Source organism: Oncorhynchus masou, chromosome 11, assembly GCF_036934945.1.
Source record: "Oncorhynchus masou masou isolate Uvic2021 chromosome 11, UVic_Omas_1.1, whole genome shotgun sequence".
Lineage (NCBI taxonomy): Eukaryota > Metazoa > Chordata > Actinopteri > Salmoniformes > Salmonidae > Oncorhynchus > Oncorhynchus masou.
Genome location: NC_088222.1, coordinates 57,244,279 through 57,270,355, shown reverse-complemented (window position 1 = coordinate 57,270,355; position 26,077 = coordinate 57,244,279). Strand labels below are relative to the sequence as shown.

At 40.5% G+C, this 26,077-nt stretch overlaps 1 protein-coding gene across 2 annotated transcripts in view; it reads right to left on the bottom strand.

Moving 5' to 3' along the window:
- The window catches only part of LOC135548870 (double C2-like domain-containing protein beta), a 287,108-nt gene that overhangs the window by 246,266 nt on the left and 14,765 nt on the right, over window positions 1–26,077 (bottom strand). For both annotated transcript variants that reach the window (XM_064978920.1, XM_064978921.1), the window contains exons 3-5: window positions 24,520–24,663; window positions 24,260–24,389; window positions 14,359–14,445 (exon numbers count right to left, since the gene is read on the bottom strand). In XM_064978920.1, the coding sequence (XP_064834992.1) occupies window positions 14,359–14,445; window positions 24,260–24,389; window positions 24,520–24,663 (361 nt within the window). The remainder of the gene's footprint in view (window positions 1–14,358; window positions 14,446–24,259; window positions 24,390–24,519; window positions 24,664–26,077) is intronic.

Below are 26,077 nucleotides of genomic sequence, written 5' to 3'. Positions count from 1 at the left end.
GATGGCACTGAAACACTTTGGCATTGCCTAGATCAGGGCTCTCCAACCCTGTTCCAGGAGAGCTATCCTTGTGCAGGTTTTCGCTCCAACCACAGTTGTAACCAACCCGATTCAGCTTATCAACCAGCTAATTCAAATCTAAATGTTGTCGAATGAACACCAGCCTCTTACAGGAAAATATGTTTTGTGTATTCCTTAACACACAGTACAATATTCTTTGAAACAAACAACGAAAATGTGAAACAGATCATGTAGACGTTTGGGAAGCTTTTAAAGATTACATATGCAGAGTAATGATACAACAATCAGCTACTCTTAAGAAAGTATAAACAGAAAATGTATCAACTTGACACAGGGCTCAAAACGCTGGAAAATCTGACGAAAACCAAATATAAGCTGAATACTTTATTCAGTAAAAAAGTAGAATATTCCCTGTACAGGTTGAAGCAGATGGTACGAATCAGGTGAGAAGCCAGGAAAACTGTTGGCCAGCCAAATTAAATCTAGAGAAACAACTCTGCAAATATCTGGAATCAGACAAGAAAGCTGATTACCAATCATAAATAAATAAACAATATATTTTGAGACTTATATCAGGAACTTTATACATCACAGGGTTCTTTAGATATGCAGAAAGCAGAGGAATTCTCTGCTCTGATTTTTTTTCTTCAAAACTTCTGGCTATGAAGGTGTGAAGAGTGAAAGGCAGAACTTAATCTGATAATCTTAGACCTATTGCATGTCATCTGGAAGGAAAATGATTTGGATACGTCAGTGGCCTTATCCCTAGACGCAGAGAAAGACTTTGATAGGGTAAGGCTGGGACTACCTGCTTTACACTAAATAGATTGGATTTGGACGGGCTTTCAGAATATTATTATACTTGTATACCACAACCCCAAATCTATAGTAGTCAGTAACGGATTACGATCATCTCCATTTACGGTAGGGCGAGTCATGAAACAAGGTGACTGTCTCTCAGCTCTCCTATTTATCATAGCACTAGAAACATTAGCCGAAGCCATTAGGATGCATCAGTCATGGGAGTTACGGAGAATAAACTATTGCTTTATGCAGACAACATTACTATTAATGTCAGAACCCCAACTCTCCATATCGCCTTGACTGGACCTAGTTTATGCATTTTCAGAGATATGGGGGTATAAAGTACATTAGACCAAATCTGAGGTAATGCCCCTATCAAAACATTGTCTGAGGTTTCAATGGGTCCCTAAAAACTTGAAGTACCTGGGGATCGCTTTAAATCCTGTTCTAGAGAACATTATTTTTGAAAACCTTGACCCACTATCGAACAAAATTCAACTACAGTTTAAGAACTGGGACAAACTACAAATCTCATTATGGAGTAGGATGCAGGTTACAAAGAGGGTCATAGCGCCATCATTAGCATGTTACCACTCTCCATATCTGTCTGTACATTTAAATCCGTAGACAAAATGATTACTCAGTTTATTTGGGCCGGGAAAAGGGCCAGGATGAAACTATCGAGATTACAGGCAAAGACTGAGGAAGGAAGATTAAAGCTCCCTAACATTCTGTCATTGCATCACACTATCACAAGGGGGAGTTAGAACGCTGTTCTATCGGTAGTCTAAACTGTGGCAATTAATGGAGGCGTTTTCAGTCTGAGAGTCTCTTTTCTGGCACTAGAGTCCTGCATCAGGCAACAACAACATAAACTGTCGGTGGTCCTGGAGTTAAGAGAGAACATGGGTAAATACAAATGGAGGAATTTCACTTGACATGTGGACCGATGATTTTCAAAAAATAGGCACCGTGGGCTTTTGGTTTATATGCCTCTAAAAACAGAAATAAATCATTGTAAATAACAAACTGGCTTTATTTACAAATTAGTAAGAATGTCTCACCCCATGTTCAAGAATGGCCTTTTTCCCATTATTCAGATTACAACGGCTCACTTTCGGTTATTTGACACAAAATCATCTCCAAAATATCATTATTTTTTAAACAAGCCATAGAAAGATGGCTGCAATTTCAGTTTAATCCACCAGAAAAGACAGAAATAAGGAACTTGTATTTCGGCATTAAAGACCAAAATTGGTTGAAAAAAAAAGATAAATAAAAATATATAGGTGCAAGTTTCATTGCAAGGACCAAAACATTTACAGCTGTGACATATAGATTGTAAAATAGTTGGGAAGAGATTTTTTATGTACTGATTCCATGGCACATGATTTATGAATTGACACACAATTGTCAGTTTATAACATACTACAGGCCTGAATTAAGGATTTAAATTGAAGACGCCTTTTAATGAGTTCTGATCTGTTATCCCAACGATGATTATTATTATTATTATTATTATTATGACTGAATGATAGTGCATGTGGATTGGTCTTGATAAATCAGATTTTTAATTTACAGTACTCTTGACCGGTCTTGTTGTACAGTGCCATATTTTCCTAACTGAAACCCTTAGTTAAATCGCTTTAGCCGTGATTGTAAAATGAATCCGCTGATACATTGTGGTATTCGGGGAGAGTCACATCATTGACAATGAGTCAGGCGCCATTGGCGAAGAGTCAGATGGAGAATGACGCTTTGAAGAGGGTTGAGGAACGAGAAGCAGTCACAATCCATGCCAGGCACAGCTGTGAGCTCTGGAACTCCACCTCCTATTTGTGAACTCTGCAAACAACATGTTCTTTGTGAAAATACCTGTCTAATTGTGGAAAAATCACCCTGATGAACTCTTTAGTCATATCAGAAGTGACCTATTTGCCTATGGTTTTGCCCACACCCAGTGAGCTGTTTAAATTAGTTGAGCAAAACATATTCAATTGTATTTGGAATGGCAAGCCAGACAACATTTTGAAAAATTATATACTGAATATGAATTCGGAGGGCAGAAATTGGAAATTACTTTATCAATTGGAACCTTTATCAAGTGGAATGGGAAAAAGTCAGGAACTTGTCTGTCGGCCCTACATTAAAGACTAAAATTGGTTAAAGAAATTTGTGATAAAAATAAACACCAGATTAATTTAAGGACCAAAAAAATGACAGCTGTGCCATATAGATTGCAAAATAGTTGAAGAGATTTGCGATGTACCGATTCCATGGCACTTGATTTATGAATTGACATGCAATTTCCCATTCCTCCTGAAAGCCCTAAAAACAGTCAAAATGCATTCTCTCCATCACCCACACACACTTTAAACATTTGGATAATAAAGCATTTTAATGCTAACATTGGTTGATTTGAAGACTTCTGACAGCCAAAATTGTAACTCCACCCATAACCTCATTTTAACATTCCCAGAAGGCATGGATTATTCTAACCTACTGTTACAAACAATGTTTCCATGATGGGCTATTAGCAGGACAATAGACTCAACTGTTCCGAGAGGATAGCTCGGGATAGGTGTGAATTTAAAAAGAAATTAAGTACTCTAAAGTTCTAACTACAAACATCATGCAACCGCAAAATGCCGGGTAAAGCATATACTGTACAGTATTTTCTGGATAAGAGCATCTGCTAAATGACTTAAATGTAAATGTAAATGTATTTCCTTATCAACATATTTATCCTTTTGTTCATAAAATAATTGTAAAAAAATACTCTTTCAAAATGCAGATGTTAATTTTAACTATCAGCAGGACAATAGACTCTTGCCAAGTTCAGGGACTTTAAATATATTAATGGATCCATAGGGAATTACTATGGGATTAAATTTCCCTGAATGACATAAATCAGATTTTTATTTGGAAATGTAAGGATTATTTTGCTCTTCACAATCACAATTAAACTTTCATTCATGAATGAAATCGCTTTAGCCGACGTTGTGGTTCATCCGATGAAGGTGCACATGGGCCTATGTATATAATGAATATGAATTCAGAGGGAAGAAATTATTAAATATTAAAGTAGAAGACCTCTCACTGAAGGTGTCAGTCATACAAAAGTTATACTTAAATCCGAACTGGTTTTGTTCTGTTCTGTTTCTGTTTCTCAGACCAATCATTGGGTCATTGGGCTACAGAACAGTTCAAAACAAGAGAACACACATGGTTAATGTTCTGAAATAAGTCCACTCGAGTTTCTTCAACTGTCTTCTGACTGTGATTAGAGCGATGTTGGTGTTGTGCTGTGATGCCAGCAGATTCCAGATTGCCTTTGCCGATCGATTATCATCTTTAGCCATCAGTGAGTCGATGACCTGAATAGTCTTGCTAGAAATGAAATAACACGGTAGATGCTGTGTTTTTGGTTGATGGACAATAATAAACAGTCAAATGCATTTGTGAATTCAATCGCTTTATTGTTTTAATTATTTAAGGCTCCTTTCTCTTCTCTATGCTGGAGTTATTTTCAGAATAAAGTAGCCTAATGAAGGCAACAAATTGTTGCTTACTTTAGATATTTCACACCTTTCCCTCAACTATACATGGCTCTTCCTAGAACATCGGCCTCCATCCACAATAATCGTTGTTTAGTTTTACTGAATCAGGCGCAGTCTGTCAGATGAATCATTTTAGTTTCTTCTTGGAATAGAAACACCATGATATTAATCAAATTAATTGAGCTAGATTTCTTCAAATCAATCCCACATACTACGTTCTTACAAAAAAAGGTTTTACATTTCTCTAGTGCAGCCAATATTAAAAACAGTCTAACGCTTCTCAAAGATGCCCTCTGGTGGTCAAACTAGCACTAATGGCAACAATGGCTGACTCTTAAATAACGTGCCATAGAATTCCATGGCAGTCTGCAAGCTGTGCTGCAGTACGAAGCAACTTTTAAAGGAAGAACCACTGCACATTCAATAGCTTTTTTTTTATTCATTTTTTATATATTTTATTTTAGCATTTTCTAATTAAGAACATTCAAAACAAAAGTGAAAAGATATTAGACAACGAGGACAAAGTGACAGTATCAGACGAGCGTAAAAAAAATAATTATATATCCAAACATACAATAAATAAGTCATAATATTGGATGATATGGTCAGCTGCCATAAACTACATAACATGTGAAACATTATATAAGGATTATATAGAGATTCAATCAATGTGAGGGGAGATTCTCCATATAGTCAATAAAAGGTTGCCAAAATCTGAAATGTCTAACTTATTCCTCAAGCAGTAAGTGACTCAAGCAGTAAGTGACTTTCTCTGGGATACAACTATTAACCGATAGCCAGGAAACAGCAGAGGGAACACCCCCCAGAGGGGGCAGGTAGTTTGCCCCCGGTGATGCGTCGTGCAGACCTCACTACCCTCTGGAGAGCCTTACGGTTGAGGGCGGAGCAGTTGCCGTACCAGGCAGTGATACAGCCCGCCAGGATGCTCTCGATTGTGCATCTGTAGAAGTTTGTGAGTGCTTTTGGTGACAAGCCGAATTTCTTCAGCCTCCTGAGGTTGAAGAGGCGCTGCTCCGCCTTCTTCACGATGCTGTCTGTGTGAGTGGACCAATTCAGTTTGTCTGTGATGTGTATGCCGAGGAACTTAAAACTTGCTACTCTCTCCACTACTGTTCCATCGATGTGGATAGGGGGGTGTTCCCTCTGCTGTTTCCTGTTCCATAAAGGGGTTTTAGGGGAAAGGAATCCCCCTCGTCCGAACAGCTCGTGCAGTTTGCACCATGCCAGGACAGAATGTATGATTAAAGGGTTGTCTGATGGTTTTTATAGATTTTCTGTCCCATTTGTAAAACAATTCTGCCCCAGTGTCATCATTTACCTCAAACTTTTCAATTTCCAACCATGAGAGAGAGGGACCATTGTCAAACCTCTGAGCCAGAAAACTAGACTGTGCAGTCCAGTAGTACATTCTAAAATTGGGGGGGTTTAAGCCCCCTTGACCGTAATCAAGGGACTTTTTATCCAGGCCAACCCTGGGGGGTTTGCCATGCCAAATAAACGTCTGGTCAGCTTGTCGAGAGAGGAAAAGAATGCTGCGAGAACAGGGATAGGGAGAGATTGAAACAAATATAGAAATCTGGGCAGGACATTCATTTTAATTACATTTATTCTATCCAGTAGAGTGAGAGGCAAGTCCATCCATTTACAGAGGTCACCCTCCACCTTTTGCAACAAACTGGCTAGATTGAGTTTATAGAGGTTGTTCAGTTTACCATCCACCATTATGCCCAAATATGTGAAGCCCATAGGCGACCATCTAAAAGGAAACTTGTGCTTGATGGTATGGTGGTCAAAGACAGACAAAGGTAAGATTTCGCCTTTATCAAAAGTGTCCTTATATCCAGAGAACGAACTATAACACCGTAGTAGGATATGCAAGTGAAAGAGGGAGTGCTCTGGGTTTGTTAGAAATAAGATAAGGTCGTCCGCAAAGAGTGATAACTTATGGGTATGGGGGCCCACCTCAAAGCCATGTATGTCTTTGCACGTTCTAATAGTCTCAGCCAACGGTTCGATGGCGAGGGCAAAGAGGTGGGGGCTAAATGGGCAACCTTGTCTGTTCCCCCTATAGAGAGGGAAAGGGGAGGAAGTAATCCCATTGGTAGCAATCCTAGCTTTAGGAGATTTGTAGAGTGATTTTATCAAATTTACAAACACGGTACCTAAACCAAACTTTTCCAAGACGCAAAGAGGTATGCATTTTCAGCATCAAGGGAGACTGCGACAATAGGTATTTTGTTTTCGTTAGCAAGGTGAATTATATCAAAGAACCTTTGAGATTATTGGAGTACAATCTTTAATTATGAAACCAGTCTGATCTGGGTTGACCAACAGGAGAAGACATGACTCCAGTCTCGTAGATAACAGATTGTAAACTGGTCACCAAGATGCTAAGGAGAGAGATTGGTCTATAGGAGACGCACTTTAGCAAGTTTTTCCCTTTCTTGTGGATTACAGTAATCACTGCTTGAGAGAAAGACTCTGGAAAGCAGTTGTCTTCCCCGGATTTTTTAAGTACCTCCATAAGGTAGGGGACCAACAGCTCCCTAAATTCTTTATAGAACTCTGGAGGGAAGCCATCCTCCCCAGGAGATTTATTAGAAGATAAGGATTTAATGGCCTCCAACAGTTCAGGAACTGAGAAGTGTTCACTCAGGCGCTCTTGGTCTTCCTCGACACGCATGGGAGGTTGAGAGAGGAGAGAAAGGAGTTGATCTCTGATAGATCATCGCTTGATTGGGAAGTGTAGAGGTCTTTGTAGTATTTTTTAAACGTATCATTAATTTTAGTAGGGTCGAAAGATCTCATTAGTAAAAGTTGCTATAGCATTATTTGTCCTCTTACTTTCCTCTGCTTTCAGTTGCCATGGCAATACTTTGTGAGCTTTCTCTCCAAGCTCGTAATAACGCTGTTTTGATTTAGTGATGGCCCTCTCAGCTTGATATGTGTTTAAAATATTATATTTCAGTTTTTTTATTTACCAAAAGCCTGTATAGATCTTTAGTCGGGCCTCTTTGGTAGGTTCTCTCTAGCTCAGAGATTTCAGATTCAAGGGCATTCAGTTCCGCAGCGTGTTTTCTCTTCAACCCTTAAGTATAGGAAATGATCTGTCCCCTCAGATAGGCTTTCAATGTGTCCCAAATAATGAAGCTGTCAGGAGCGGAGGGTTTGTTTGTCAAAGTAAAAATATTGATCTGCTCTTTGATGAATGCACAAAATTCATGTTGCTTTAGGAGTGTAGAATTTAGTCTCCATCTATATGCTCCATTTACCTTGGTAGGAATGGAGATTGATAATACCAGAGGAGAATGGTCACTAAGCAATCTGGGGAGATACGCGACATCTAACACTCTATGAAACAGTTGTGTCGAAAGTAAAAAGTTATCTATGCGTGTGTGTGTTGAGTGGGTGTGAATAAAAAGAGTAGTCCTTATCCTGTGGGTGCAACTGTCTCCAGATGTCTAGTAAATTGAGATCTTTCATGAATGACATGGTGAGCTTGCCGGCTTTGGTAAAAAGTGAGGGTTTATCAGAGGACCTATCAAGAACTGTATCTAAACAAAAATGTAAATTTCTTCCAACCAGTAGCCATCCTGGTGGTGCATGAGGAAGACATTGAGGAAGACATTCTGAGTAAACATATGGTCATCGAAGTTAGGAGCATAATTATTCAATAGGGTCGAAGACTCCGATAACATATGCCCCTGCACCAAAACAAACCTGCCCGAGGGATCAGAGATGGTGTTGTTGACGCAAAAGGGGATGTGTCTACTTATCAAAATTGCAGTTCCTCTTGCTTTGGAGTTAAAAGAGGATGCAAAAACTTGTCCTACCCATTCCCTCTTCAATTTCTCGTGTTCACTGGCTGTAAGATGTGTTTCTTGTAAAAACACAATGTCAGCCTTTAATTTCTTATGGTATATATAAACTCTTTTCCTTTTAATTGGGCTGTTAAGACCTTTTACGTTGAATGTGACATATTTTAGTGGAATAAGCATAGGTTGGGTTTCAAATACATAACTGAATAGAAATGTTTCAACTTTAGTTTGAACACAGAAGTGACCTATGTGTCTCTTTAGGAATGAAACAACAATAAACATAGAAAAATAAAAACAGAAACCCCACCCACCTCAATTGTCAGACTAAAACAGCAATCAAACTTGAATACACTTGCAGAGATACGTTGTTGCTCGCCTTCCATCTTGCTCTTACTAGCTTAACCTTGGCATAAACTAAAACCTGCGAGCTCTCTAAGTTAAAAACAAACATTGGGAATAGACATTTATGGCTGAATATTTACTGCCCACAGTAAGGGCTGCTTGAGTCTCTTTTCAGGAGAGGAGAAACATGAATGGGGGGGGGGGGGGCAGTGGGCCTGAGCCCACTAATTTGCGTCGCCCAGTGGATAGACTAAACCAAAATATACTCTCCTGTAATTGCAATAGAACTCACCCGGGGAAAAAACAGTTGGTTGAAAATGTACAAATCAATTATAGCAACCGGATAGCGGCGTAAACGGATCCAAATTCCAAGAAGATATCAGCAGTTCAGTCCCAGGACAGCCTGGTTAAGAGAAAACAAACAAACTGTATTTTATCCCCCAGAGAGACCATCCCAGTTCAGATGCGGTTCAGAAAAGTGAACACTTCGACCTTTGTACTGAACTTTGTACTCATCCATGTTCTTCTCCTTCAGTGCTTTGGTGGCAGGTCTGAACTGCTTGCGACGTCTGGAGAGATCCGCGCTTGCCATCGATGGTGATGTCCCCTTTGGCTCTTGTGAGTTGCAGTATATTCTCTCTGTCCTGGAAACGGAGGAACCTGATCAGGACGGCCCGTGGGAGCTCATCTGGCCGGGGTTTCTGCACTAATGTTCTGTGGGCGCGTTCGATTTCCAGCGGCTTGGTGAAGTTGATTATGCCTAGGACATCCGGGATAACCATTGAGTGAAGAAACGGAGCGGGTCACGGCCCTCGCTGTACTTTTCAAGTATGTTCATCTCTCGGAGACAGAATGCGTCTCCTTCCTGAGCGGTATGACCGCTGCGTGGTCCCATGTTGTTTATACTTGCGTACTATTGTTTGTACAGATGAACATGGTAACTTGAGGCGTTTGGAAATAGCTCCCAAGGATGAACCAGACTTGTGGAGGTCTACAGTTTTTTTTCCTGAGGTCTTGATTTTCCCATGTCAAGCAAAAAGGCACCGAGTTTGAAGGTAGGCCTTGAAATACATCCACAAGTACACCTCCAATTGACTCAAATTATGTCAAATTAGCCTATCAGAAGCTTATAAAGCCTTGACATAATTTTCTGGAATTTTCCAAGCTGTTTAAAGGCACATTCAAGTCAGTGTATGTAAACTTCTGACTCATTGGAATTGTGAGTAAACTGTCTGTAAACAATTGATGGAAAAATTGCTTGTGTCAAGCACAAAGTAGATGTCGTATCCGACTTGTCAAAACTAGTTTGTCAACAACAAATGTGGAGTGATTGAAAAAAATGTTTTAATGAGTCCAACCTAAGTGTATTTAAACTTCCGACATCAACTGTACATATATAAACAACAAAGTCGTTTTCATTTCAAGCTAGTGTACTGTTAGCTAGCTAGCTAATGTTGGCTGGCTGGCTCGCGAGCTAACGTTACGTGTATGATCTTATTATTCATAGTTCAGCGCCATTTGCTTGCCTAGTTATAGCTAGCTAACATTGAACCTGGTTTGTTAGTTACCTGCAGATTCATGCAGGGTAGTAACGTAATGAGTTGGGATTATGGCTCATTCTTTAGCTAGCTACATATCTTAACAAAAAAAAGACTCCACTATGCAAGTAACCATTTTGGGTGCGTTCATAAATTCAGTCTGGCCATCTACTCCGATTTCAGAGCACTCTAGTCTGACTGTGCCAGAGCGCAGAATAACTGATGAATTTACGAACGCTCAACACCAGTTGAATATGGTCGGTGTCAGTAAACGTTGGCAAAAAAAGCATAATTAAATTGTTGCCAGCAGCACAGTTACAGTCACCAACGCTCTGGATAACATGAAAACAGCCTAACCAGCTCTTCTAAGGCGAGTAAAATGGTCAGAGTGGGGTGTCCTCACATTTCTGTCTGGAAGTAGGTAGACAGCTAGCCAATGTTAGCTTGGGTGCTTGACTGCCGTTATAAGGTCAGAACGCTCAGATCAACCCTACTCATAGGCCAGTGCGCACACTGAACACTCCGAGAGTGAAACACTCTTTACAAAACGCTGGATAACATACTAGGGCGAGTAATGTTCAGTAAGCCATTCTTTGTGTCTGGAAGTAGCTAGAAAGTTAGCCAGTTAACAGCAGTCAAGCACCCATGCTGTTAGTATAGAATGCTCGGATCAACCTTTAAAGAGATGGGTCAGGCTAAAGCTTAAGAGGGTGTGATCGATGCTGAATGGGTGTAGACAAAGAAGAGCTATCCAGTTGGTAGCAAAACATTCAAAGTTTATCAACTTTCAAAGCAGAATTACCTTCCCATTGTTCCTCAAAATGTAGTGTATGATATACCATTTTTTCTTTTATCCAATGTAATTATTATTATTTATTTTTTTATCGAATTTTGCTACATAAGACTGAATCAAGGTAGTCGGTCACAAATGATCTCATCAATAAGCATGTGATCAACCAGAAACATCATTTTCCAGAAAGAACACACGTACAGTGGTGAGTTCGACCGAGTGAGCATGAGATGAGCCTAAAAACAAATTTAGCATTTGACCTGTCCCTTAGAGATAAGCACTGCTCACAGCTATCACAGAGTATTTCAACACTGTGACATAAAGTAAGCATATATATACACACACACACACACACACACGTGTGAGTGAGTGAGTGAGTGAGTGAGTGAGTGAGTGAGTGAGTGGGTGGGTGAGTGGGTGGGTGGGTGGGTGAGTGAGTGAGTGTGTGAGTGAGTGAGTGAAAGAGAAAGAAGAGTTGAGAAAATAGAACTGGGGTAAACTAAACTCAGGAGGGGCGCCTCCACAGAGGCATGTCAGCCCGAGCCCAAATCCAACTGAAGACAGCCATTTTGAGTAAGCACCTCCATCATCTGAGGAAGGCCGATAAGGTGCCCTGTCAAACACTGCCTTTCAGTGACTATCTGCTGGAGCAGATTCACAGCGGAGGGAAATGAAAAATGAAGACTGCCTTTCGACGCACAGTGTGTGGTTCAAAAACATTTGCACATTTTTACATAAACGTCTTTATGGTACAGTGCCCTCTCTCAATCCTCAATCCTGCACAGCCATGGAATTATTCATGTGCTCATGTGATTTCTCCGCTAAAACTCACCCTGTCCTCCTTTTACCTCCACCTCCCCTGTTACAGTCCAGACTACCTAGTGATCCATACATCAGGAGGAAAAGAAACTGGTGGCCTACCTGAAACCAAGAAGTTATGTGCTGTAACCAAGGTAATAATTGTGGGTCATCAATTTAGAGGCTCCATCTAACCAGCTTTTTGGGGGAATTACTGGGATATGGCTTTCCATGAGAGAAAAGTGGCAAATTACTTGAATAATCTGGATATAGGCCTACATAATATGGAGGTAATAATATTATAGTAATATTAAGTGCTTCAGATGTTTAATTATTCCCCACACAAGAAACAAACTCCGTTGAGAGAGGCCAATTAAAATAATCCTATAGTATAGTGAGTGAATATGGTCCATTGACTGCTGTTACTGTGCGTCATAAAAAGGTGTTTGGCTTGAATTACCAATATAAAAGCTGAAATAATGCACATCCATTTTGTCTATGGCCAGGTATCAAGATCCTGATCCATGATTGATATACAGTGAGGGGAAAAAAGCATTTGATCCCCTGCTGATTTTGTACGTTTGCCCACTGACAAAGAGGAGAGGGACAAAATCCCTCCTGAGATGTGTGCAAACCTGGTGGCCAACTACAAGAAACGTCTGACCTCTGATTGCCAACAAGGGTTTTGCCACCAAGTACTAAGTCATGTTTTGCAGAGGGGTCAAATACTTATTGCCCTCATTAAAATGCAAATCAATTTCTAACATTTTTGACATGCATTTTTCTGGATTTCTTTGTTGTTATTCTGTCTCTCATTGTTCCAATAAAGCTACCATTAAAATTATAGACTGATCATTTCTTTGTCAGTGGGCAAACGTACAAAATCAGCTGGGGATCAAATAGAATGACAGGATTAAACAGGAGAACACCTTTGATATATGGGAGGGCATACGCCAGAGACTAGACTGATCTGGATGTCAGTCATACTGTATCACACACTACGGGGATGTTCCTAGATCCTTAAAAAGGTTTGAAAAGCTACTGGAATTTAATGCAAATGTTTAACCACTTTGGAAAATCCTGCTCCTCTTTTGTGCTAAGTAGATAGTGATATCTTATTAGCATTACACTGGGGATAAATGGCTCATAGCAGCACATTCATCATTAGCATTTCTGAGGAAGAAACCCATAATCCCTAATGAGAACGATTTAATGTTACACACCTGATAACATAAAATATAATTTCAGATGGAAACATACCCTGAGAGGTCTTGAATGCTCCATGCCGAGACTACAGTGCTAACACATCCCTCAAAACAACCCTTCATCGTAAACACTCTTATTGCTCTTTCATCAGCATTACAGTGCTAACACATCCCTCAAAACAACCCTTCATCGTAAACACTCTTATTGCTCTTTCATCAGCATTACAGTGCTAACACATCCCTCAAAACAACCCTTCATCGTAAACACTCTTATCGCTCTTTCATCAGCATTACAGTGCTAACACATCCCTCAAAACAACCCTTCATCGTAAACACTCTTATTGCTCTTTCATCAGCATTACAGTGCTAACACATCCCTCAAAACAACCCTTCATCGTAAACACTCTTATTGCTCTTTCATCAGCATTACAGTGCTAACACATCCCTCAAAACAACCCTTCATCGTAAACACTCTTATCGCTCTTTCATCAGCATTACAGTGCTAACACATCCCTCAAAACAACCCTTCATCGTAAACACTCTTATCGCTCTTTCATCAGCATTACAGTGCTAACACATCCCTCAAAACAACCCTTCATCGTAAACACTCTTATTGCTCTTTCATCAGCATTACAGTGCTAACACATCCCTCAAAACAACCCTTCATCGTAAATACTCTTATCGCTCTTTCATCAGCATTACAGTGCTAACACATCCCTCAAAACAACCCTTCATCGTAAACACTCTTATCGCTCTTTCATCAGCATTACAGTGCTAACACATCCCCCAAAACAACCCTTCATCGTAAACACTCTTATTGCTCTTTCATCAGCAATACAGGAACATTTCCATAACCCAAAATATGAATGTGGGGATAAACTACCATTGGACCTGATTCATCCACACTGCTATGATAATTACATAAAAAGCCACACAGCTAATGAAACCAGCGTGTGAGGGCATAGAAACTTCATGGCGTCACAACGGGTCACCAGACACGAGGTTCCTGCTATAGGGGGAAAATCAGCAAGACAAGAGGCTTTTTCCCTCAATCAGGCTCCTGTGCATTGTAAACAAGACTGTGGTGAGATGCCCATTCAGATCCGGCCAGCCCTGCTGATGACCACTGGGCCTCCAAATCAAGCCCCGAGAGACCCGTATTCCTGGAGGAAAGCCAAACTGCAGCAATCTGCCTGAAGTCTGTAAACTAGTTACAGACATGTAGTATCTGCCTGTGGTTCTACATTGTCTCTGGCTATTGCTACTGAGCTACAGGTACATAGTTTCCATAAAATTATGCCATTTTGCTTCTCCATTTTTATTGCACTTTTCTCAAACTGACAGTGGTTACTTAATAGGGTAACCCCCTAATCAATGTGTAGGAGAATAATCAAAAAGCATGCAGTTGGCATTTCAATGTATACTGTAGATGGGCTATCCAGTTGTAGGGATGTACATTACCTCTCTGTGTTCACTGCAGATCTTGCACAGCCACTGGGTTGTCTTCTGACTGCAATGGGTCTCAATGCCACATTTGGTGCATGCTTTCTGTAAGAGAGATAAAAAAAGTTTTGGTTTTAAATAGAACAAATTCGATTTGACCATGAGTGGAGTAACTTGTTTGAGTAACATGGACAAAAGAAGTGACAGGGTAGCCTAGTGGTTAGAGCGTTGGACTAGTAACCGGAAGGTTGCAAGTTCAAACCCCCAAGCTGACAAGGTACAAATCTGTCGTTCTGCCCCTGAACAGGCAGTTAACCCACTGTTCCTAGGCCGTCATTGGAAATAAGAATTTGTTCTTTAACTTACTTGGCCTTGTTAAATAAAAAAGGTAGAAAATATATTTACTTAGCTATAAAGTTTGCTGCTGTATTTTGTAACACTAAAAAAAGCACATGATAATTTTACAGTTTGACTTGCAATTGACCATGTAATTTCAAGCAAAAAGCAAACGTTCCACATTGAAATTGAAAGCAGTCAGTGCCAAGTCCAACAATCCGGTAACTCATAAAATTGCAGTGTTTGAATATATACTGTATATTATGCAATAACAAAATGAGAAATATAAAGGACACGTGTGTCTTCTTTTTTTACATTGTTCAAACAACAGAACTCTTAGTAAAATCACTGATGTGTGACTCTAGAGTACCATCAATATTTTTCAAAGTTATTTACAAGTTGAAAATTCGCTGAGCCATCACAGCCAACTTTGTGGAGGTTGAAAAGTTCACAGAAAAGTCACTGACAAATCATGTATTTCCACAAGTCAAGTCATTGCACAACTCAACCACAAACAAAGGGGGTGAGTCACTTCAACATGCAGACTTATGTTGAATTCCAAATCAGCCCCGACACACTAGGAACTCCAGTAGACTGCTTCCTTCTGCCTTCTGAATGGCTGGCTGGGTGGAGTTTCGCAATATTGCGTCAATCTATCCAGTCCCCTCAGATCTACAGCAGTGGCTAGGGGGTAAAGGCTAAGGGAATAAATGTTGAACTGAACATTAATCCAAATCATCAGAAACATACACTATATATACAAAAGTATGTGGACACCACTTAAAATTAGAGGATTCGGCTATTTCAGCCACACCCGTTGCTGATAGGTGTACAAAATTGAGCACACAGCCATGCAATCTCCATAGACAAACATTGGCAGTAGAATTGCCTTACTGAAGAGCTCAGTGATTTTCAACATGCCACCTTTCCGACAAGTCAGTTTGTCAAATTTCTGCCCTGCTAACTGTAAATGCTGTGGTCTAGGAGAGACAACCCGGAAGACGCTGGGCCAATTGTGTGCCATGGGTCTCCCGGTCGCGGCCGGCTGCGACAGACCCTGGACTCAAACCAGGATCTCTAGTGGCATAGCTAGCATGGCGATGCAGTGCCTTAGACCACCACGCCACTCGGGAGGCTGAAGTGAAATCTTAACGCTACAGCATTCAATGACATTCTCGATGATTCTGTGCATCCAACTTTGTTGCAACAGTTTGGGGGAAAGTTCTTTCTTGTTTCAGCATGAAAATGCCCCAGTGCACAAAGTGAGGTCCATACAGAAATGGTTTGTCGAGATCGGTGTGGAAGAGCTTGACTGGCCTGCACAGAGCCCCGACTTCAACCCCATCAAAACCTTTTGGATGAATTGGAACACCAACTGCGAGCCAGGCCTAATCGCCCAACATCAGTGCCTGACCTCACTAATGGACTTGTGGCTGAATGGAAGCAAGTCCCTGTAGCAATGTCCCAACATGTAGTGGAAAGCCTTCCCAGAAGAGTAGAGGCTGTTATAGCAACAAAAGGGAGACCAACTCCATATTAATGCCTGTGATTTTGGAATGAGATGTTAAATGAGCAGGTGTCCACATACTTTAGGCCATGTAGTGTGTTTGTATGCCCTTAACAACAAAATATGGAGCTCATCACTGTCCACCTAGTGTAGTTGTCAGCAAAGAGAGAGCTTGTTGGGATACAGCGGTCTAAAAGCTATACAATTACATTGGGCGCCATTACGTTCTAAGGGACCTTAAAGGTAGTCAGAGCGAAATGACTTGAGTATCATAGCAGATATTGAGATGAGCGAGCTGCAAGACTTTGCTCTCACAGTCACACACAGTGTCAGAGCATGTGCACAGGTTCGCTTCATGTGGTTACAGCATGGTATTCACGGGGCCAAAACAGTGGAGAAGTTGAGCCTCGCGCTTCAACGCTCTTTGTTGGCGAAATTGGCCCACTATGCTGTTTACTTTCCACATCTGTCATATTGCTGAGTCTAACTCAAGAATCGGTTTGGAAGCAGGGTTGATTATGATGTTCTAAAAGTCACAGGAAGGAAGCTTTAATCAAGCCTTATGTAATGCAGGAGAGAGCTTGGCTGAAGTGCCCATAATTGCCTTGCCTGAAGTAGCTTAGTGATTTTAGTCAGCGAGAGACAACGAGAGAAGGAGAGAGAGACAGAGGGATAAAGGTAGAATAATTTCTGGGTCTCCGTAGATCAAACATTTTCGCTCAACTGCTATCAGCTTAAATAAACAGTGACACATCTGACCCAATAGTCTCTTGTAACAGAATGCTAATATAAACGCAATATTATGCCAAAAAGCATGTTCTGAGTTACAGGATTATTGGCTCAAAAACACCTGACTATAGCCATCTCATCTGTACTCTAGATATAGAGCGTAGTCTGATGGATGTGTAGACCTGTCAATTTTCACATCCAGAGCACGTCTTCTTCTGAAGACTTGTGTCACCTAGCGACCAAGACGTCTGTCTGCCTTCCAATTACATACTAACAAATCTGGGCTATTTGTGTTTGGACTTTGGGCTAGGGGCATTTATTGACGATACCTAAAAAAGTCAACAAGTATTAGATATGCAAACATATGAATTAGATTAAATGTGACAGAAATATGCAGCAATATGCAGTGGGGGACTCACATTTGTTTAATTGAGTAAGCAGCTTTCTTAAACTGTTTTAAAATCTCATTATGTTTGCTCATCCCCAAATAATGTTGTTGACCGGTCCTTTACTTGTAGTTGTTGCCAAAGCATAAATGACAAAACCCACTCAGTAAAAAAAAATCTCAAACTTGTTTTTGAAACAAACCATTAAAAACAAATGCTTGAAATTTGCTTGGAGAATGACATCATCCTTCTTGGCTGGGACAGACCCTTCTGGATTGGTCGAGCAGCTTTTTCAAAAACAAAAATATAAATTCTCCGGTGGGGAGAAGGAGACTAGCGGAGACACAGGCTCAAGAAGGCACACAAACTGCTAGCAAGCCAAGCAATCCACAGGCAGTGTTAGCAAAACGGACAAAGCCTATACAACAACTACCTCGCCAATCACTTATATTTCAAATCATGTGGTTTATAAGTTGGCCTGCTGGATGTTTAGAAGCAGCAAGCTAGCATGCTAACGTTCGCTATCAAGGCCAACTTAGCTCGCTGCTTAGCCAAGATCAAAGCAAGCCAAAGCATCAACCATCATATTTTGTTTTTTACATTTTAGTCATTTAGCAGACAAAGTGCATTCATTTTAAGATTGCTAGGTGGGACAACCACATACCTCAGTCATAGTAGGCACATTTTCAAAGTAGCTATTAGCAAAGTCAGTGCTATTTTAAATCCAGTGGTTTGTAGCTACAGTACAAGTTGGATGTCAAGAGGAAACCTAGTTAGCAGTTGTTGACATATAAAATAAATGTCATATTCTATCAGGAAAAAGACATGTTTGACTTTCAGGAAAACATATTGGTCAAGCTCAGGCACTTCATCCATTTTTGGATGCCTTCTCCAATTTGTAAAGTGCATAATACTAATGGCATGGAAATTATGAGCCAAAATTAGCCATAGCGCTGTGAGTGAGCAAGACTGAGATAGCATAATGCTAAACACTTGAACAGGATTTAACTTCTCTTTTTTAATTTTTGAAATAATTTAGCCAAACAGGGTGGACACTTATGAGTGGAACAGACTAACAACATGAAACATGAAAATAAATAAACACACCGTTTTATCCATCTTTGCACCATAGTTTTCCCACTAAAGAAATGATGACAGTTCCTGAATGTGGTGTCATTGTAGGAACGGGATTGTTTTCTTAAATGGAGAATTACAATAACTAAACAGGGTGGAAAGTCAGGGACACACATCTTAAATAAAATAATACATACAATTAAATCAAAACTTTGATGAAAGAGACTAAGACTATAAAATAATGACGATTTTAGACATAGTATAATTTCATGGCTTATATTTCTTCTGAATGTTGAGAAATAACACCTGGGGACATGGCAACAACGCCTACACGCACCGGCAAAAAGTGTTTAAAATGCATAAAATTCCCTTTCAGGATCCATATTTGGGTGTTTTTCAGGTAAATGACACCTGACCTTGTATTTAAAGCCTTTTGGAATCCATATTTTACACTAAATAAGACATTTTATTTCCTGTGGACAGAAATGGCAACGCACAATAGGAATTGACCCAGCGAGCTAGCTTAGCACCTAGCAATCACAACTTGCTAACTAGTAGCTTGCTCAACGAAAATATCTGTAATAGTGACAAAGCAATGGACATAAACGGCTCACGCTTGTAAAATAATCAGTCTGCATTTATTGCTGTTACAGTAAAGTGCCTTAGTAGTTCCATCATGTGTTTCCAAATCCTGAATCCATCTATACTACTTGACGACAGACAATAGCCTTCGGTTTTGGTTAAAACATTTTTAAAGCAAAGCCTGCTAGGCAGTGTGTGCAGCCCTGCCCCACGTGGAGTTAGTAGCTAACTTGAATATCCGAGAGTATGCACTTCTCATTGGCAGAGCAAATGAGCTTATGAGGCCCAAAAAACTGTTTTCACTCAGGCCAAGCAGGGAAACAAAGAAAAGCTGCTTTAACATAACTAATTATCATTTGCTAGGAAGGACATTATTACATTCATAGTGTAATTACTGTTTTGTAAATATTTAATTCAAATCTGGAACACTGGACATGTACTTTAACATGAGGATTTGCCAGAAAAACGTAAGCCTAAAATCACAGTGCGTATCAATCTCGTTGTGACGTAAAGTGTGTGTGGCGTTATACTGAGACAGATGCCACCACACTCACACCTGCAGTGAACTGAGGGTCTTACACATCATAGCAGTGTGTGTGTGTGGGTCCACTTCATTCCCTGGATAGCCCTGCATTTGCTTTATGACACAGCCTTATACAGTCCAACCTGTCATTATAGAGTATCACTCAGCATTATACTTGAGTTTGGGACAGGACACTTAATAAAATCAATGCCTCCACACCTGTCTATCCCAGTTTGGATGGTGAAGATGAGGACCACATATCCATCTCCTAGGAGAGACGAAACACAGCTCTTTGCCTGTCTTTTAGGGCTGTGCTGCCCTCTCCTGGGCCTGACATTTACTACTTGGCTTTTCTTCTTCAAACTGACAACTCAACATTTGCTTTAATGATACATAAAACAGTCTACTGTAGACCAGGAGTTTGTATATGGTCATGAGTATACTATTTTGAACTTATCGTGAGTGATTAATATTCCATTGAGAAGCAAGCACTTTGCAACGTCAACAAATCTAGAATATTTTTCATTTTTTACAACTATATCAGGGAAATTAGTATATCCAGAACTGTATGCGACGTTTGATTTGAAACAGTATGCTATTTTATATGGTTTATCATGATCACTCCAGCTTGCATGCTTAGGTAAGTGATTTAGAGATTCACATCTGAGGTCTCTGCTGCAACCCTATGGTGAAAAGTGATTACTGCAAGCTGGCTATCCAGTTAAGCCCATGCATTGGAAAAGTGAATTGAATTGCTATTCACTACAATGTTTACATCTTATAGTACTTTGCCTTGCTTGGCAACAGTTATTATGATATAGACATGAAAGAGCTCTTGTAAGTATATGTTTGAGATAATAATCCACATCATAAGCATAATTGAATAGCTAAGAACCCTGGGAATAAACACCTCCCTCTGCAACTGGACCCTGGACTTGCTGACGGGCCTTCCCCAGGTGGTAAGGGTAGGTAACAACACATCCGCCACGCTGATCCTCAACACAGGGGCCCCTCAGAGGTGTGTGCTCAGTCCCCTCCTGTACTCCCTGTTCACTCATGACTGCACGGCCAGGCACGACTCAAACACTAGCATTAAATTTTCCGATGACACAACAGTGGTAGGCCTGATCACCGACGACAACAAGACAGCCTTTATGGAGGAGGTCAGAGACCAAGCCATGTGGTGCCAGGACAACAACCTACTACAGGAAAGAGAGGCCCGAGGACCGAGCACGCCCCCATTCTCATAGTCAGGGCTGCAGTGGAGCAGGTTGCGATCTTTAAGTTCCTTGGTGTCCACATCACGAACAAACTAACATGGTCCAAGCATACCAAGACAATCGTGAAGAGGGCACAACAAAACCTATTCCCCCTCAGGAGACTGAAAAGATTTGGCATGGGTCCTCAGATCCTCAAAAAGTTCTACAGCTGCACCATCGAGAGCATCATGACCGGTTGCATCACTGCCTGGTGTGGCAACTGCTCGGACTCCGAACACAAGTCACTACAGAGGGTAGGGTTAACGGCCCAGTACATCACTTCCTGCCATCCAGGACCTCTTTACCAGGCGGTGTCAGAGGAAGGCCCAAAAAAATTGTCATAGACTGCTCTCTCTGCTACCTCACGGCAAGCGGTACCGGAGTGCCAAGTCTAGGTCCAGGAGGCTTCTGAACAGCTTCTATCCCCATGCCATAAGACTCCAGAATCTCAAGTCAAATGGCTACCCAGACTATTTGCAGTGCCCCCCATCCCCTCTTTATACCACTGCAACTCTGTTGTCATCTATGCATAGTCACTTTAATAATGCTACCTACATGTACATACTACCTCAAATAACCAGTGCTCCCACACATCGACTCTGTATCGGTAAGCCCCTGTATATAGTCTCGCTATTGTATTTTACTGCTGCTCTTTAAATTACTTGTTACTTTTATCTCTTATATTTATCTGTACTTTTTGAAACTGCATTGTTGGTTAGGGGCTCTTAAGTAAGCATTTCACTGTAAGGTGTACACCTGTTGTATTCGGCGCATGTGACAAATAACATTTCATTTGAACAGCAGAATGAACCCACTCTTATATGGTTAATACAGTCTAATGCAATTTATTACCTTTCCTCTCAGAGACCCACAGAATGCATTTCCCCTTTGTATTTCTTCCCTTCTGATCTCATTACGTCCCAGTGCCACAGGAGTTGGAGAAAACACTGGGAAAGGCTATGAACAGTATAGACAAAGCAACTGATCATAGGAGAAGGTCAGTGGGCTTCGAGGTCAATATGTCAAACAAACAATATCTGTAGGGAAATACTGCAATTGTAATGGTTCGCTGTTATAGTTATAAAGAGTAGTCAATGCATCTAATTTTCAAGCCTCTAGTTTAATCAGGAGTTGGAAAACATCTTCCCCATTTTAGAGTATTTCAACACTGACATTGTCCAGATATCTCCCGTACTAGAGCGAGGCAATATAGACAAAAAGTTATATCACGATAAATTGAACCATTGTGCTCGATAACTAGAACGTTTATTTTATTTTCATGCAGTTACTTTCCAATAGCGGAAATGGTCTAGACTAACATTTTCCAGTGCCATCAAGAAGTAAGACAAGAAAGAAAGCTATTTCATTTAACATGTTCAGGGAATTCATGATTGATATTTTGATGTGCAACATATCAAAATAGAATCCAGAATTCTCAGATTTCTTTATGCTCTTTAGAGATTAATTTGCTTGCATCTTTTTTGTGCATATTGGCCTAGGCTATATGCTACATAACTCACCCCCAGAGGAATTGGGAACTCAAAACACATTAGCTAGATTACTAATCCAAAATATGATAGTGTTGCTCGATAGATGTGTAATTGATATTTTACAGTAAATGTAATGTCCTACAAATGACGATTGCACCTGTGCATCATCTCAGTTAACTTAGGGCTGGGAATTGCCAGGGACCTCATGATACGATATCATCATGATACTTAGATGCCGATACAATATGTATTGTGATTCTCTCAATTCTATATGTATTGCGTTTTGATACTACAATTTTATTGCAATGTTCCAAACATATTGCTCACTATATGTCTACTGGCTCACTATTTAAAAAGATGAGAACTAGCTAGCACAGGTTCAGCCGACTAGCATTAGCTAACACTCACTAGCAATATTTGTATTATTTTTTACAAATCGATACTTGGAGTCAAAGTATCTATATAATATTGTCCAAAATAATAATGTGATATGTAACTGTATTGATTAGAGGTCGACCGACTAATCAGAATGGCCGATTAATTAGGGCAGATTTCAAGTTTTCATATGGGGGATGATTTAACAAAAGCGCATTTGCGAATTTAGAGAAAAAAAAGCAAGCAATATTAACCAGGTAAAATTGTGTCACTTTTGCATTCATTGCACGCAGAGTCAGGGTATATGCAACAGTTTGGGCAGCCTGGCTCATTGCGAAATAATTTGCCAGAATTTTACGTAATTATGGCATACATTGAAGGTTGTACAATGTAACAAGAATATTTAGACTTAGGGATGCCACCCATTAGATAAAATATCGAACAGTTCTGTATTTCACTGAAATAAACGTTTTGTTTTCGAAATTATAGTTTCCGGATTCGACCATATCAATGACCAAAGCCTCGTATTTCTGTGTGTTATTATGTTATAATTAAGTCTATGATTTGATATTTGATAGAGCAGTCGGACTGAGCGATGGTAGGCGGCAGCAGGCACATTCAAACAGCACTTTTGTGCGTTTTGCCAGCAGCTCTTCGCAAGCACAGCGCTGTTTATGACTTCAAGCCTATCAGCCTAATGACTGGTGTAACCGATGTGAAATGGCTAGCTAGTTATCGGGGTGCACGCTAATAGCGTTTCAAACGTCACTCACTCTGAGACTTGGAGTAGTTATTCCCCTTGCTCTGAAAGGGCCGCGGCTTTTGTGGAGCGATGGGTAACGCTGCTTCGAGGGTGGCTGTTGTCGATGTGTTCCTGGTTCGAGGTGAGGAGAGGGACGGAAGCTATGCTGTTACACTGGCAATACTAAAGTGCCTATAAGAACATCCAATAGTCAAAGGTATATGAAATACAAATGGTATAGAGAGAAATAGTCCTATAAATACTACATTAACTTCAACCTAAAACCTCTTACCTTGGAATATTGAAGTCTCATGTTAAAAGGAACCACCAGCTTTCATATGTTCTCATGTTCTGAGCAAGGAACTTAAACGTTAGCTTTTTTACATGGCACATATTGCACTTTTACTTTCTTCTCCAACACTTTGTTTTTGCAATATTTAAACCAAATTGAACATGTTTCACTATTTATTTGAGGCTAAATTGATTTTATTGATGTATTATATTAAGTTAAAATAAGTGTTCATTCAGTATTGTTGTAATTGTCATTATTACAAATAAATAAAAATAAAATAAATAAAACAAAATCGGCAGATTAATCGGTATGGGATTTTTTTGGTCCTCCAATAATCGGTATCGGCGTTGAAAAATCATAATCGGTCAACCTCTAGTGTAGATCATACTCTGGTTGTAAAGTGGAGCCAATACCTAATCACCAAAAATGACAGACGTAAGCAAAATTGGTTCGATAAGAGGAAGGAAATGTCAGTGCAGGTCATTTTCGGTTTAATGTCCCAGCTCTATCCCCTACTTTCAAATACTGGGAAGAGCTAAGGATTAAAACCAAAGGCACTGCAACCTTTCAGGACAGTTTGGGCCTCTGCTATGGTACAACAGTAGAGTAGGCAGTGACCTTTACCTTACAGCAGTCCTGACAGAAGATGGAGGGGTTTCCCAGGAGGCCCAGGACCTCCCCACACAGCAGGCACTGGGACAGGCCGTTCCCCAGCGCACTCTTCTTCATGTTGTCCAGACGCTCCACCAGCCTCCTGGACACACACACACACACACACACAGTTACAGAATGGACACAGAGGCTAAAGTTGGCTATGTGCTGCCACTGACGGCTCATGGCTTGACAGTCCAGATAAACTAACAGAAAGTGTGCGTGCGTCCTACCCGATGCGGAGCTGCTCAATCTGCTCAAGTTGCTCAGCCCTGCGGATGACACTAAGGATGATCTCCACCTCCTGCTGCTCCAGCATCTGGCTTTTCCTCTGTCGATCTGTACGGAAGGTGTGCACCGACCAGCCTGTCTGCAGCCTGGGACACAAACAAACAAGTTGCTTCACGATGTCGATCAATTCAATTCTGTTGTGTCATTCATTACATGTGGTGTATTTGGTGTATTTGTGGATGTATTTCAAGGCCTAACTTCAAACTCAGTGCCCCATTGTTTGACATCATGGGAAAATCATAAGAAATCAGCCAAGACCTCAGGAAAAAAAAATTGTAGACCGCCACAAGTCTGGTTCATCCTTGGGAGCAATTTCCAAAAGCTTGATGGTACCACATTCATCTGTACAAACAATAATATGCAAATATAAACACCATGGGACAGCTGTCATACCGCTCAGGAACGAGACGTGTTTAGTCTTCTAGAGATGAACGTACTTTGGTGCAAAAAGTTCAAATCAATCCCAGAACAACAGCAAAGGACCTTGTGGAAATGCTGGAGGAGACAGGTACAGTATCTATATCCACAGTAAACCAAGACCTATATCGACATAACCTGAAAGACCGCTCAGCAAGGAAGAAACCACTGCTCCAAAACTGCCATAAAAAAGCCAGACTCCAGTTTGCAATTGCACATGGGGACAAAGATCGTACTTTTTGGAGAAATGTCCTCTGGTCTGATGAAACAAAAATAGAATTGTTTGGCCATAATGACCATCATTATGTTTGGAGGAAAAAGGAGGAGGCTTGCAAGCCGAAGAACACCATCCCAACCGAGAAGCACAGGGGTGGCAGCATCATGTTGTGGGGGTGCTTTGCTGCAGGAGGGACTGGTGTACTTCACAAAATAGATGGCATCTTGAGGTAGGAAAATCGTGTGGATATATTGAAGCAACATCTCAAGACATCAGTCAGGAAGTTAAAGCTTAGTCGCAGATGGGTCTTCCAAATGGACAATGACCCCAAGCATACTTCCAAAGTTTTGGCAAAATGACTTAAGGACAACGAAGGCAAGGTATTGGAGTGTCCATCACAAAGCCCTGACCTCAATCCTATAGAACATTTGTGGGCAGAACTGAAAAAGCGTGTGTGAGCAAGGAGGCCGACAAACTTGATTCAGTTACACCAGATCTGTCAGGACGAATGAGCCAAAATTCACCCACCTTATTGTGGGAAGGTTGTGGAAGGCTACCCAAAACATTTGACCCAAGTTAAACAATTTAAAGGCAATACTACCAAATACCAATGGAGTGTACGTAAACTTCTGACCCACTGGGAATGTGATGACATAAATAAAAACTGAAATAAATCCTTCTCTCTACTATTATTTTGACATTTCACATTCTTAAAATAAAGTGGTGATCCTAATTGACCTAAGACAGGGAATTTTTACTCTGATTAAATGTCAGGAATTGTGAAAAACTGAGTTTAAATGTATTTGGCTAAGGTGTATGTGAACTTCCGACTTCAACTGCATATACTACAAGCAAAAACATCCCCT